At 41.3% G+C, this 12,008-nt stretch overlaps 2 protein-coding genes across 2 annotated transcripts; both read left to right on the top strand.

Moving 5' to 3' along the window:
• The first annotated feature begins 1,162 nt into the window (after positions 1-1,162).
• Positions 1,163-8,767, top strand: LOC147506309 (translocase of chloroplast 34, chloroplastic-like). Its single transcript, XM_086605738.1, has 5 exons — positions 1,163-1,302; positions 1,623-1,727; positions 1,833-1,939; positions 2,089-2,214; positions 8,368-8,767. The coding sequence occupies exons 2-5, from the start codon at positions 1,629-1,631 to the stop codon at positions 8,765-8,767; spliced, it is 732 nt and encodes a 243-aa protein (XP_086461864.1). The 5' UTR covers positions 1,163-1,302; positions 1,623-1,628.
• Positions 8,741-10,103, top strand: LOC147506308 (uncharacterized). The gene is made up of 2 exons (XM_086604233.1): positions 8,741-9,041; positions 9,273-10,103. The coding sequence occupies exons 1-2, from the start codon at positions 8,934-8,936 to the stop codon at positions 9,750-9,752; spliced, it is 588 nt and encodes a 195-aa protein (XP_086460359.1). The 5' UTR covers positions 8,741-8,933; the 3' UTR covers positions 9,753-10,103.
• The last annotated feature ends 1,905 nt before the right edge of the window (positions 10,104-12,008 follow it).

Genomic DNA, 12,008 nt, shown 5'->3' with positions numbered 1-12,008 from the left:
TTGGGCCCAAAGCCCAACTAAGGTTCGTCTCCTTCACCCGCTCCCTCCACCACCAGCCACCACCGGATCAGCCACTCCTCACTTCCTCATACCCACGGTTTCACTCCTCATCGAAAACCTAACATCTTTAATTAACCCACCACACCCTTTTAACAACTGTCGAGATCTCTCCCCAATCTAGATCTCGACCACCATTACCATTTGTCAAAGCTTCCATAGCACCACTCTCTAGCACCCAAGCAACTATCAACAACCCACATCAAACCAACCAATTCAAATCACAACAACAAGAGTTTACAACAACAAAATCAGGACCGGTGACGCCATTAATGCTTGGTTCAAAGCTTTGACAGCCACCCTCAATACCACCAATCATCATCCAACCAGAATCAAAACATAATAAACAACATAAAGATTCAAATAACACATTTCAAATCATAGATTGGGCGATTTCTTTGTTTTGAGGTGGAAGACAGGTGATTCAGAGAGCTTCCTCCTCTTTGATGCGGTAGAAAACACAGACGAGGTCATCTTCGGTCCCCACAGACGGCGCCATTGTATGAACCCTGTTCATACCTTCTCACCTTACATGTCTTTCATGGATCAGCTGAACCCATTGGGTTGCCTACGTACCCCCTTCACGGAGGATCAAGCTGTGCCGTAGTTCTCCCTCTTCTCTTCACCTCTCTCTCTCTATATATGGCAGTTCTCGGCAGTTAGGCAGTTCTCGGCAGTTATGCAGTTCTCGACAGTTAGGCAGTTAGGTTACCGCGGACCTGATCCGCTGCATCATGACTCCTCTTCCTTATGCTGCATGCGACCCCCTTGCCACCTATAACATTGTATCTCACGAATACGTCCACTACAGATGCACTGGTCCCTATGCCCCTTCAGATTCCGCGTCCCTCCAGATTCCGCGCCCCTTGCATGATTCGCGGACTGGATCACGTGCTCCCTCTTTCTTCTACCTTACGCTGTCTCGGTCCCGAAGACATGTCATCTTGAGGGTCACGAATTAGGCCGATACATTATAGGCATAGAGATGTGAGTGAGCCTAGGGGCCGGCACAAACTTAAGTGACAGTAGGCACCCGTACGCGCCTCTAGGCTTCAGGGCCAAGGGTACGTTGAGCTCGATCAGAGCTAGGCAAACCTTTGATCCTGTGAAATATTTCCAGGAGTTCTGCATAAGAGCGCGACCAACGACACTCTGTTACTTATGACGCTTGCAAAAGACTTGTTTTGGTTTGTGAACTTAGAGGTGCCCTAGGTTATCTATCCATCATTCTGCTGCCTTAAATCAGTTAAGTGTGTGCTTCAACTGAGAGTTTGTTGTTGTATTTTTGATGCAAAGCTGATAAGTTATGAACCATGAAATTTAGTTGTTTCTAGTAACATATATATTCCACTGCTTGCACTCCGTGGTCGGGTTTTTTTTTTCTTTTTCCTCTCAATTTTAGTCATTATTTAGAATCATTGTTAAAGGTTTATCTTTCTTTTTTAAAACAGAATATCTATCATTTATGTTTGAAACTGAACAAGTGATATCTTTTATATACTAAGGCTTTAATTGCTTTTTATTAAATTATTGATGATCTTATATAAGTATCTATCATTTCATAGAAGTCAATGGCATCCCAACTGATACGCGAATGGACCGGCATTCAACAGTTCCCGGCAGCCACCCAAACAAAATTACTTGAATTACTGGGTAAACTAAAGCAAGAGGTTTGTTTCTTTGCTAACTTGAAACATTCTCTTTCTAATTTTCCACATATTCTCAAAATTCTATAGTGAATTATTTCTTTTTGTTAACTATTTTGACACATGTAGAATGTGAACACATTAACAATCCTTGTAATGGGAAAAGGTGGAGTTGGGAAATCATCGACTGTGAACTCCCTGATTGGGGAACGAGTGGTAGCTGTTAGTGCTTTCCACTGTTCCAGGTTGGTGAAGTAGCGATGGTTATTTGCTTACAATAAAGTATCTTGACGAATTAAATCCTTGTGGACATTTATTTTCCATTATGATCTTTTTCGTCATTGTTTTGTATGATTTTTGCGCTAAAATTGTGATTTTATCTGCAGTCTGAAGTACCACGACCAGTTATGGTCTCACGCTCGCGGTCGGGATTTACATTGAATATTATTGACACTCCTGGGCTTATAGAAGGGGGGTATGTCAATGAACAGGCTCTTGATACTATAAAATGGTTAGTAGTGGCACACTGGCACTGCATACATATCTTTCTCAGAATATCTTTTATATCATTGACTGACCTTTCGCAGTTTTAGTGCATCTTTCCTGATGAGATAGTACGTTGTAGTAGTGAAAATATTGTCCTTTGTATGAGGTGGGTAGTCACTGTTGGGAGATTTCACTAGAAAGTCACACCTCAATCTAGCTACTTTCTATCCCAAATGATTTCAACTTGGAGATCACACCAAGGAAATCACCCACCCAAGACTTTGGTAGTTATCACAACAAACTCAAACAAGCAAAGCCACTAATTTATCATCACCCATAACAAGTAAACAATAAATAAGGAAGTAAATATGCAAAGAGACACAAAGATTTAGGTGGTTCGGTAAATGTTACCTACATCCACACAAGAGCCGAGTTTCCTTTATAGCAAAGATTGGAGAGTTTACAAGAGATATCAAGAATCAAGAACAAAAGGCATCACTCAAACCCTAGCTCAATAGAGCTCCCACAATACCCAAGAAATGAATCTCTCAAAAGTTATCTCAACCCTAACCATAAGTTTCTTTATATAGGTGGGGAGAAAATTTCGTGAGAAAATGGGTTTGGTTATTGAAATTTTGACAAACTATCAAAATTTCATAATATTTCGTCAAGACGAATTTTGGTCGGTTCACCTGGGCCATCCAAACTTCTTTCGGTCGGTTCACCTGGGCCATCCAAACTTCTCAAGGTTGGTCACATCAGGCCGACTTTGAAACAGGAAGGAAGAAATGTGCATGGATCTCAGTTGGTTCTCTTGGGCCGTCCAAACTTCTTTCGGTCGGTTCACCTGGGCCATCCAAACTTCTCAAGGTTGGTCACATCAAGCCGACTTCGAAACAGGAGTGAAAAAAACTACACAAAGGTGGGACAGTGTTGACAGGCCGTCCAAGAGTGAAAAAACTGGCTTAATCCAGCCATCTATGTTTCACAATTGTTAGTTCCTCGCTACCATCACCGGAGCAAAGCTCGACGGTTCTACAAACCCAACAATCTCCCACTTGGAACCTGTCGAGATTCTACAAGCACATCACATCTCAATTGTAACAACTCCATCCAAATCCAATTTACTAATGAAACACTCGGCTCATCCAACATGGTCTTCAAGCTAGAAGACCCACCGGTTGAACACAACTTCAACTTCTCGAGAGTACGCGATCTTGGTTAACATATCCGCCGGATTCTCACTCCCCGGATCTTCTCAAGTGCCAAAACCTCATCCTCCAACGAGATCGGATAAAATGATACAGGAGACCAATGTGCTTGGTCCTAGAATGAAAGGCGGAATTCTTAGCAAGATGTATAGCACTCGACTATCAGCGTGTAACACACTTCTCTCTTGCTTCATCCCAAGCTCTTCCATCAATCCCCTGTAACCAAATCATCTCTTTTGCTTTATTCGAATGTACCACATACTCGCTTACGTGGTAGACAAAGCAACGATCTTTCAGAATCGAGAAATCCAACTCATCTGCAAAGTAGCACCTACCGTGAAAGACATAACCAAGAGTGCTTCTTCTCGCGATCTACCTCACCGCAAAATCGGCATCCACATATCCTTGCGGGTTCACAACACCCTTCCATAACATAGGCATTTCTTTGTAGTACCCTCCGGATATCTCAATATCCACTTCACGGCTTCCCAATGTTGCTTGCCGGAGATTAGACATAAATCATCGACAGCCTCCCCATCGCTTGGGTTATATCCGGACGCGTGCAAACCATGACATACATAAGACTTCCAATGGCAGAGGTATGGTACCTTAGCCATGAAGTTGCTTTCCTCAACGATCTTTGGGAGAGTGTTCTTTGACAACTTGAAGTGGATCGCCAAAGGTGTGCAAACTGGTTTCGCACCACCCATGTTGAACCTCTTCAATACCTTCTCAACATACTCACCGAGACAACCTGAATACCTTTACGCCTATCTCTTCGATCCTCATCCCTAGAATCTATTTATTTACACCCAAGTCCTTCATAGAGAACTCACTTGCTAACTTCTTTTCAATCTCCCAATTTTCGACATATCGTAACTCGCTACTAACATATCATCAACATATAGCAATAGGATGCGTAGGTGGAGTTGAACCTCTTCAAGTAGCAACAATGGTCGGCGTTGCATTTATAGTAGCCATTTCCTTGCATGAAGTTATCAAACTTCTTGTACCACCGCCTAGGGGCTTGTTTCAAACCATACAAGCTCTTTTTCGAGCTGCGCATACCATATTCTCTTTACCCTTCTTGTTGAAACCCTCCGGTTGCGGCATGTAAATTTCCTCAACTAGGTCACCATGGAGGAAGGCGGTTTTAACATCCAACCGCTTTCAAGATACAAATCTTCATTTCGCAACAATACTCAAACACCGACCGAATAGTATTTAGTTTCACCATGGGGAGAATATCTCGTGAAGTCAACGCCTTTCTGCTGAAAACCTTTGACTACTAGCCTCGCTTTGTATCTCTTGGAACCATCATGTTCCTCTTTGACTCTAAACACCCATTTGTTCGTCAGAGCCTTCTTGCCCATGGGTAGTTTGGCTAACTCCCACGTGCCATTAGAGATGAGGGACTTCATCTCATCTTGCATAGCAAGCTCCCACTTGCTTGCATCACTTTCGCCTCAATGCTTCATCATAGCATTGAGGCTCGCCACCATCGATAAAGTAGCAAGTAATTTCACATAGGTGGAGGGCGGATATCTCGTACTCGGTACATGTGGCCTGGATGTCTTCCTTGGGGCACGAGGTGGAGATGGACTCGGTGGTGTAGTATCCTCATTATTCTCTGAGTTACTACTACTGTCATCCTCTGACTGTGGGGCTCCCACTATACCACGACTTACATCGAAGTCTTCCAACTCAACATACTCTGTGCCGCTCTCTGTACCCGATTCCTTGGTTTGTGCTTCATCTCTGTCCCTGTACATCACCTTCTCATTAAATACAACATCTCTACTACAAATGATTTTCCGATTTTGATCATCCCAAAAGCGATACCCAAAATCATCACCGCCATAGCCGATAAAGGTGCACTTTAGTGACTTAGCATCAAGCTTGCTTCTAGCTTGGTCACTAATGTGGACATAGGACACACAACCAAACACCTTCAAATGGGAAAGGTTCACATCTTTCCCGCTCCACACTCCTCCGGAATCTTAAAGTCCAAAGGTACCGATGGTCCCCTATTGATCGGGGTAAGCTCTTGCGTGCTAACACTTTTTCGCCTTTAACTGCTTGGGCAAGCCTCGCTAGTGTAATGCGATACACCTAGCTCTTTCGTCGTTGTTCTATTCATCCGCTCTGCAACCCCATTCTGCTGAGGTGTCCCTGACAAAGTCTTTTCCATCTTGATGCCATTGTCAGCACAGTACTTTTTAAAACCTGAATCCTCATACTCTCCACCGTTGTCGGATCTCAGCTTCTTTACTTTCAAGCTTGTCTCATTCTCAACCATGGCCTTCCAAGTCTTGAACACTTCAAATACTTCTGACTTGTGTCTCAAGAAATAGACCCACACCTTCCTAGTATGGTCATCAATGAAAGTCACAAAATATAACTTTCCGCCAAGTGAAGAGACATTAGCTGGCCCCCAGACATCTGTATGAATCAACTCAAGCCTTCTAGCTTTTGGAGTCTGACCCATTCTCTGAAAACTCACCCGCTTCTGCTTTCCAAATATGCAGTTCTCACAGAAGTCAATTTCAGTCGACTGTAACTTTGGGAGTTTACCAGAAGAGTGAAGGATTTTCATTCCTTTCTCACTCATGTGACCAAGTCTCATGTGCCAAACATTCGGATCCTCTTTGCCATGTACCACAAAGAATCGACTCACACCCATGTGTAGTCATGTAGAGAGTACCATCTTTCTTACCATTTGCAACAACCATTGAACCTTCGAGACTTTCCAAGTGTTCTTGGTGAAGATCAGAACAAATCCTTCACTTGCCAATTGCCCCACGAAATCAAATTTTTCCTCAAACGGAACGTGTCGACGTCCCCTCAATAACCATGACGAGCCATTCATCTTGACATGCATCGCCACCTTTGCCGACAATGTCACAAGGTTGGTCATCGCCGAGAAAGACCGTTCCAAAGTCACCTTCGGCGTAGTTCTCAAAGAACTCTCGATGTGAGGTAGCATGGAAAGATGCTCCGGAATCAAGTGCCCAAGACTCCTTCTTTTGCTCCATCGAACATATCAAGGCATCATCTACCATCTCAACAACATTAGCTTCTTGATTCTTTTTCTTGTTCTTATTAATGTTGTTGTTGTTTCTTGGTGTCGGGCAATTGGGACTATAGTGGCCAAGCCTACCACAGTTGTAGCATACAACTTCACTTAAGTCTCGAGGTTTGTGTTCAACACTTTGTAATTGGGGGGCTTGAGATTTCGATCTCCCCCTCCACTTTTTCTTACTACGACTCCTGTTTGACTTTCTTCCCCTACTTTCAGTGCTCAATGCCGACCCTGAAGTTGATCCCGAAGATGACGGACAATCCTGTCTCCGGATTTCCTCAGTTAGTACCATACTAACAACGTGCTCAAACTTCAACTTGGTCATTCCCGCAGAGCCACTAATAGCCGCCATAGTCGCCTTCCAACTTGGAGGCAATTGTCCAAGTATCGCCAAAGCTAGCACCTCATCACTAAATGTAATCTCAACCGACTCCAATTGGTCCTTAGTTTGGTTGAATTAATTTAGGTGATCCTTGAAGGAGGTCCCCTCCGACATTCTCATACTAAATAGCTTGGTGATCAAATAGACTTTGTTTGCGGCCGAGGGTTGTTCATACATCGTAGTAAGTGCCTCCATGAGAGACTCGCCGCGTCTTCGGTTTTAATATTGAAGGCTACTTGACTCGAGAGACTCAATCGGATTGTGGCCAATGTCTTTCTATCTTGCAAATCCCATTTGTCTTGCGGAATCTCATCGGGCTTCTCACTTATCAATGTTTCCATCAAATCCTTTTGATAGAGTACGTCCTCGATTTGCATCTTCCAATAGCCGAAGTTTGTTCCGTCAAACTTCTCTATCTTGTAGCTTTCCTTTTCGGTCGTCATGACTTCCACTTGAACCAATACAACGGTGGAGACTCTCTCAGAGGAATTTCTTCAAACACCTAGCTCTCAATGCTAAAGGTGGAGTCTTTTCCTCACACACCTTGTTCCAATGATTCAAAACCGTGCTCGATACCACTTGTTGGGAGATTTCACTAGAAAGTCACACCTCAATCTAGCTACTTTCTATCCCAAATGATTTCAACTTGGAGATCACACCAAGGAAATCAACCCACCCAAGACTTTGGTAGTTATCACAACAAACTCAAACAAGCAAAGCCACTAATTTATCATCACCCATAACAAGTAAACAATAAATAAGGAAGTAAATATGCAAAGAGACACAAAGATTTAGGTGGTTCGGTAAATGTTACCTACATCCACACAAGAGCCGAGTTTCCTTTATAGCAAAGATTGGAGAGTTTACAAGAGATATCAAGAATCAAGAACAAAATGCCTCACTCAAACCCTAGCTCAATAGAGCTCCCACAATACCCAAGAAATGAATCTCTCAAAAGTTATCTCAACCCTAACCATAAGTTTCTTTATATAGGTGGGGAGAAAATTTCGTGAGAAAATGGGTTTGGTTATTGAAATTTCGACAAACTGTCAAAATTTCATAATATTTCGTCAAGACGAATTTTGGTCGGTTCACCTGGGCCATCCAAACTTCTTTCGGTCGGTTCACCTGGGCCATCCAAACTTCTCAAGGTTGGTCACATCAGGCCGACTTCGAAACAGGAAGGAAGAAATGTGCATGGATCTCAGTTGGTTCTCTTGGGCCGTCCAAACTTCTTTTTCGGTCGGTTCACTGGGCCATCCAAACTTCTCAAGGTTGGTCACATCAGCCGACCGAAACAGAGAGAAAAAAACTACACAAAGGTGGGGGCCGTCGACGCCGGGTCGTCCAAGAGTGAAAAAACTGGCTTAATCCAGCCATCTATGTTTCACAATTGTTAGTTCCTCGCTACCATCACCGGAGCAAAGCTCGACGGTTCCACAAACCCAACAGTCACCTCTATTCTTCAATTGGTTTTTAGTCTATTTTATGTTTACCTCGCAGGTTCCTTCCGAACAAAACTATTGACGTTTTGTTGTATGTGGATCGACTAGATGTATATAGGGTGGATAATTTGGATAGGCAGATCATTAAGGCTATCAGTGATAGTTTTGGTAATAGGATATGGTTTAGAGGTTTGGTTGTCCTCACACATGCACAACTCTCTCCACCAGATGGACTTAACTATGACAACTTCTTATCTAAAAGATCAGTTGCTCTTCTAAAGATTGTTCGTACACGAGCTCGGCTTAGAAAGCAAGACATCCAGGTACTGCGTTTCTCAATATCAGGAACCAACTTCAATGCGGGCACCATTTCGATTAAGTTTCACATTGATCTCTGTTTCTATGAACTTTATGTTATAGGGTGTTTGTATATTAAATCATGGTCCACTAAACCTTAAGGGTTTGCCTTCAGCGATAGGTGAAAAAATAGTCAAAGTATAGCTTTTGGGGTTGTTATTCACATGATAAGTATGTAATACAAGTTATCTGTGTAGTGGGAGAATCGATTGGCATTGGTATAAACCCCAACACATTAGGCTCTCCCATAGCTACTTCTGGAGAGAAATGTGGCAATGGGGTGCAAGAGAAGATTGGCAATTTACTGATATGAGGGAACAGTACGGTAAGCGATGGTGGTGGGTCTCGTTTTTTGCAGTTTACATTGCTCAGCAGGTAATTCACTTTTCTAAAATGCATGGACTATGGATATGAAATTGTACTTTCTTTCCGTATAGGGAGACTGGTGTGAATCTGTTGATATACACGTCCTATACAGGAACCGTCAACCACGCCTTATTTTATTGTCACAGCATATTAAATTCCTCATTTCAACTGTCATGTTTCTGTGCTTGTTTTCTTACTACTCAATTTGCACTAACATTATATATTCATACTGAACTTCAGGTCTTAATGATGGGAGTATGCCTCCCAATGTACGCAATTCATTCAGTTGAAAAACCATGGAACACTTGGGATACTATTGCTACAATCATTTGTAGTTGTGGAATAGCTCTAGCTTACTTCGCAGACACACAACTCCATGAATTCGTTAGTAGGAACATTATACTGAAAGAACAAGGAAAGCCAGCAGAGATCGTTCTCAAGAAGGGTTTGTGGCAATACTCTCGACATCCAAATTATTTTGGGGAGCAATTGTGGTGGTGGGGATTGGCAGTTTTTGGTTGGAACGTTGGATATGGTTGGACCTTCATTGGATCTCTTGTGAATAGTCTGTGCTTAGCCTATGTCACTGGTCTTGTAGAGCAAAGGATGTTGCAACATGATCTCAGAGCCAATGAATACATTGCTTACCAGAAAACAACATCAGTGTGGATTCCATGGTTCAAGTTGTCATTTAAAGGAGAAAAAGTGAAGAACACCTGATGCAAATTTGTCCCTTCTTGTGTTGCACTCTTAACGAGCAACCTTTTCTTGCTCTTTTGTTCATTTTCTCGGCCTCTGTGTGGGATGCAGAATGTAGGAAATGTGTTCTATACTTCTGTTCTCGTTTGAGTGTTTGACGGAAGTACGTTATCCTATTTATTTATCTTGATAAAACATTTTAATCCGTAAATTCAGATCTACATAGAGCATGTTGAGTAACTAGAATTTAACCCGTGGCTATGCCACTCGAGTCATTATGGGTGAATCTAGCAAAATAAAATCATATCAATTTATTATTTTAATCCCAATTTTATTGGGAAAAAAATCATGAGTGTTTCTACTACTTTTTTATATTTAATTCAATTAAACTATTGTGCGTCATACATAATCAATTTTACACGGCAATATGCCCATAAGTGATGCACCCACAAGTGCTTCAAATCCCATGTTATTGCAACAGACTAATGTGTTTCACACAGTTGCGAAACCTCAATCCAAGAAAAAACAACATGCCTCACACAATCCAAGAATAAACATGATGCATGATCATTCTAATAAAACCAATGACTCAACAATTAGTAAGCTATATCTTTGAGGTCATGCAATCATTTTTTTAAGTTTAATGGCGGCAGTGCATGTACAAATCTTCAGTTTCAATATTGATAATGTGGATTTTCACTTGCAACAATTAGTCTCATGGATCTCATAAATCCCATAAGTAACTAAAACATATCCACCTAATTCAATAGAAAAAACTTGGAAAAATTGAGTTAACATTTTGATTAAAACATGAGCAGATATTCTGACACATACAACACTTTTAGAAAATGTAAGAACTAAATATGTGAGAAAGAAAATAAAATAAAAAATACATTCAACAGGAGCATCTTTTAGGTTTCATAATATCTATTATAACAAAATATAGTTATTGTCTCAATATATGACTAAAAAATCAAGTTGTCATCGTTGGCAGAATTGGCATGATGTGTGCATTTGGTTTTCTTTCATAAAAATCTATCACTCAAGTGCCTGTGACAAAAACGAACTATATATTAGAAATCAATGATACAACACTATCATTGCAACAAATAAGAAAATCTCATATAATTGCAACTATAGTATGTAACCATTATCAAACAATTTCAAACAGTCGAAGTTAAAACTCTTGGGAAAGCAAATATCAAGTGATTGATTGAGCACTATGGTATATAAATGTACATAGTCATATGCATGTGTCTCCATGGGTCTGTTGTTGCCCCTTGTTGGTCGGGCTAGCAACTTCGAGTTTGTGAGCCTAGAAGGGATGAGACGTGAGCTACATATTCCTCATCCGCCACAGCTTGTTTACAACCCACAACCTCTGAATATATATCATCCAGCTCCTGTGTCTGCCAGTAATCCTCAGATGTTTGTCGTGTGTGGACCTAATGGGGAGGCTACTTACATTTCCATTCCTGAGGTGCCTGATGCTCGTTTCTATGAGTTAGAGCCGCAGATTGATCAGTATACCACGGTGAGTTTAGTTGTTTTATTTATCATCTTCATTATATATATAATATGTACTCACACTGTATTTTATTGGATTTTCAGGCTGAGGTTCGGGAAGGATATGAGAACAAGGCTCGTATGTTTGATGGGATGAGGACTGTCGTGTATCATTATAGCCAAGAAAGAGAGGAGGCATATTCTCAAACATATCAGCAATCCCAACGTGCGTATGATGAGACTCAAAAAGTGTATGAGGATATTCAGCAGGTGTACACGCAACAACATCAGGGATATGAAGAACTTCAGGCTGAGGTAGTTAACATTCGTGCAGACAGAGAAGATCTTGGTTATCAGGTTAGGAACTTAGATGAGCAGCTTCGAAACATCCAAATAGAGATAGGAGAGGCATCGAGTGGTAAGAGGCATAAGAAGAGAGCTAAATAAATTTTATGTAATATGATAGGTTTTGGATCATTTTGGATATTGGATCATAATCATAGATTTTGGATTATTTTTATCGTTTTGGATACATAATCATAATCATAGGTTTTGGACCATTTTTATCATTTTGGATACATAATCATAATCATTTTTATCATTTTTAGATACAATTGCACAAGTCCTAACTTCTTCAATTACACAATTATTAATTTCTTCATTTGCACAGTTCCTAATTTTTAGAAAAAACGCACGCGGTATTGGCAAAACTGCGCCAATAGAAGCCCAAGCCCAGGCGATGTTGGCAAAACCGCACCATAGAAGCCCACT

Source organism: Coptis chinensis, chromosome 4, assembly GCF_015680905.1.
Source record: "Coptis chinensis isolate HL-2020 chromosome 4, ASM1568090v1, whole genome shotgun sequence".
NCBI lineage: Eukaryota > Viridiplantae > Streptophyta > Magnoliopsida > Ranunculales > Ranunculaceae > Coptis > Coptis chinensis.
Note: the sequence above shows the minus strand (reverse complement) of the source record. Positions and strands in the feature narration are given on the sequence as shown.

What these genes read in the sequence shown, in the direction of transcription:
- LOC147506309 (XM_086605738.1), top strand. Translation starts at nt 1,629, where the DNA reads ATGGCATCCCAACTGATACGCGAATGGACCGGCATTCAACAGTTCCCG. An exon ending in TGGGTAAACTAAAGCAAGAG is followed by an intron (nt 1,728 to 1,832) that starts GTTTGTTTCTTT and finishes TGACACATGTAG; the next exon opens with AATGTGAACACATTAACAAT. An exon ending in GTAGCTGTTAGTGCTTTCCA is followed by an intron (nt 1,940 to 2,088) that starts CTGTTCCAGGTT and finishes ATTTTATCTGCA; the next exon opens with GTCTGAAGTACCACGACCAG.
- LOC147506308 (XM_086604233.1), top strand. Translation starts at nt 8,934, where the DNA reads ATGTGGCAATGGGGTGCAAGAGAAGATTGGCAATTTACTGATATGAGG. An exon ending in CAGTTTACATTGCTCAGCAG is followed by an intron (nt 9,042 to 9,272) that starts GTAATTCACTTT and finishes ACTGAACTTCAG; the next exon opens with GTCTTAATGATGGGAGTATG.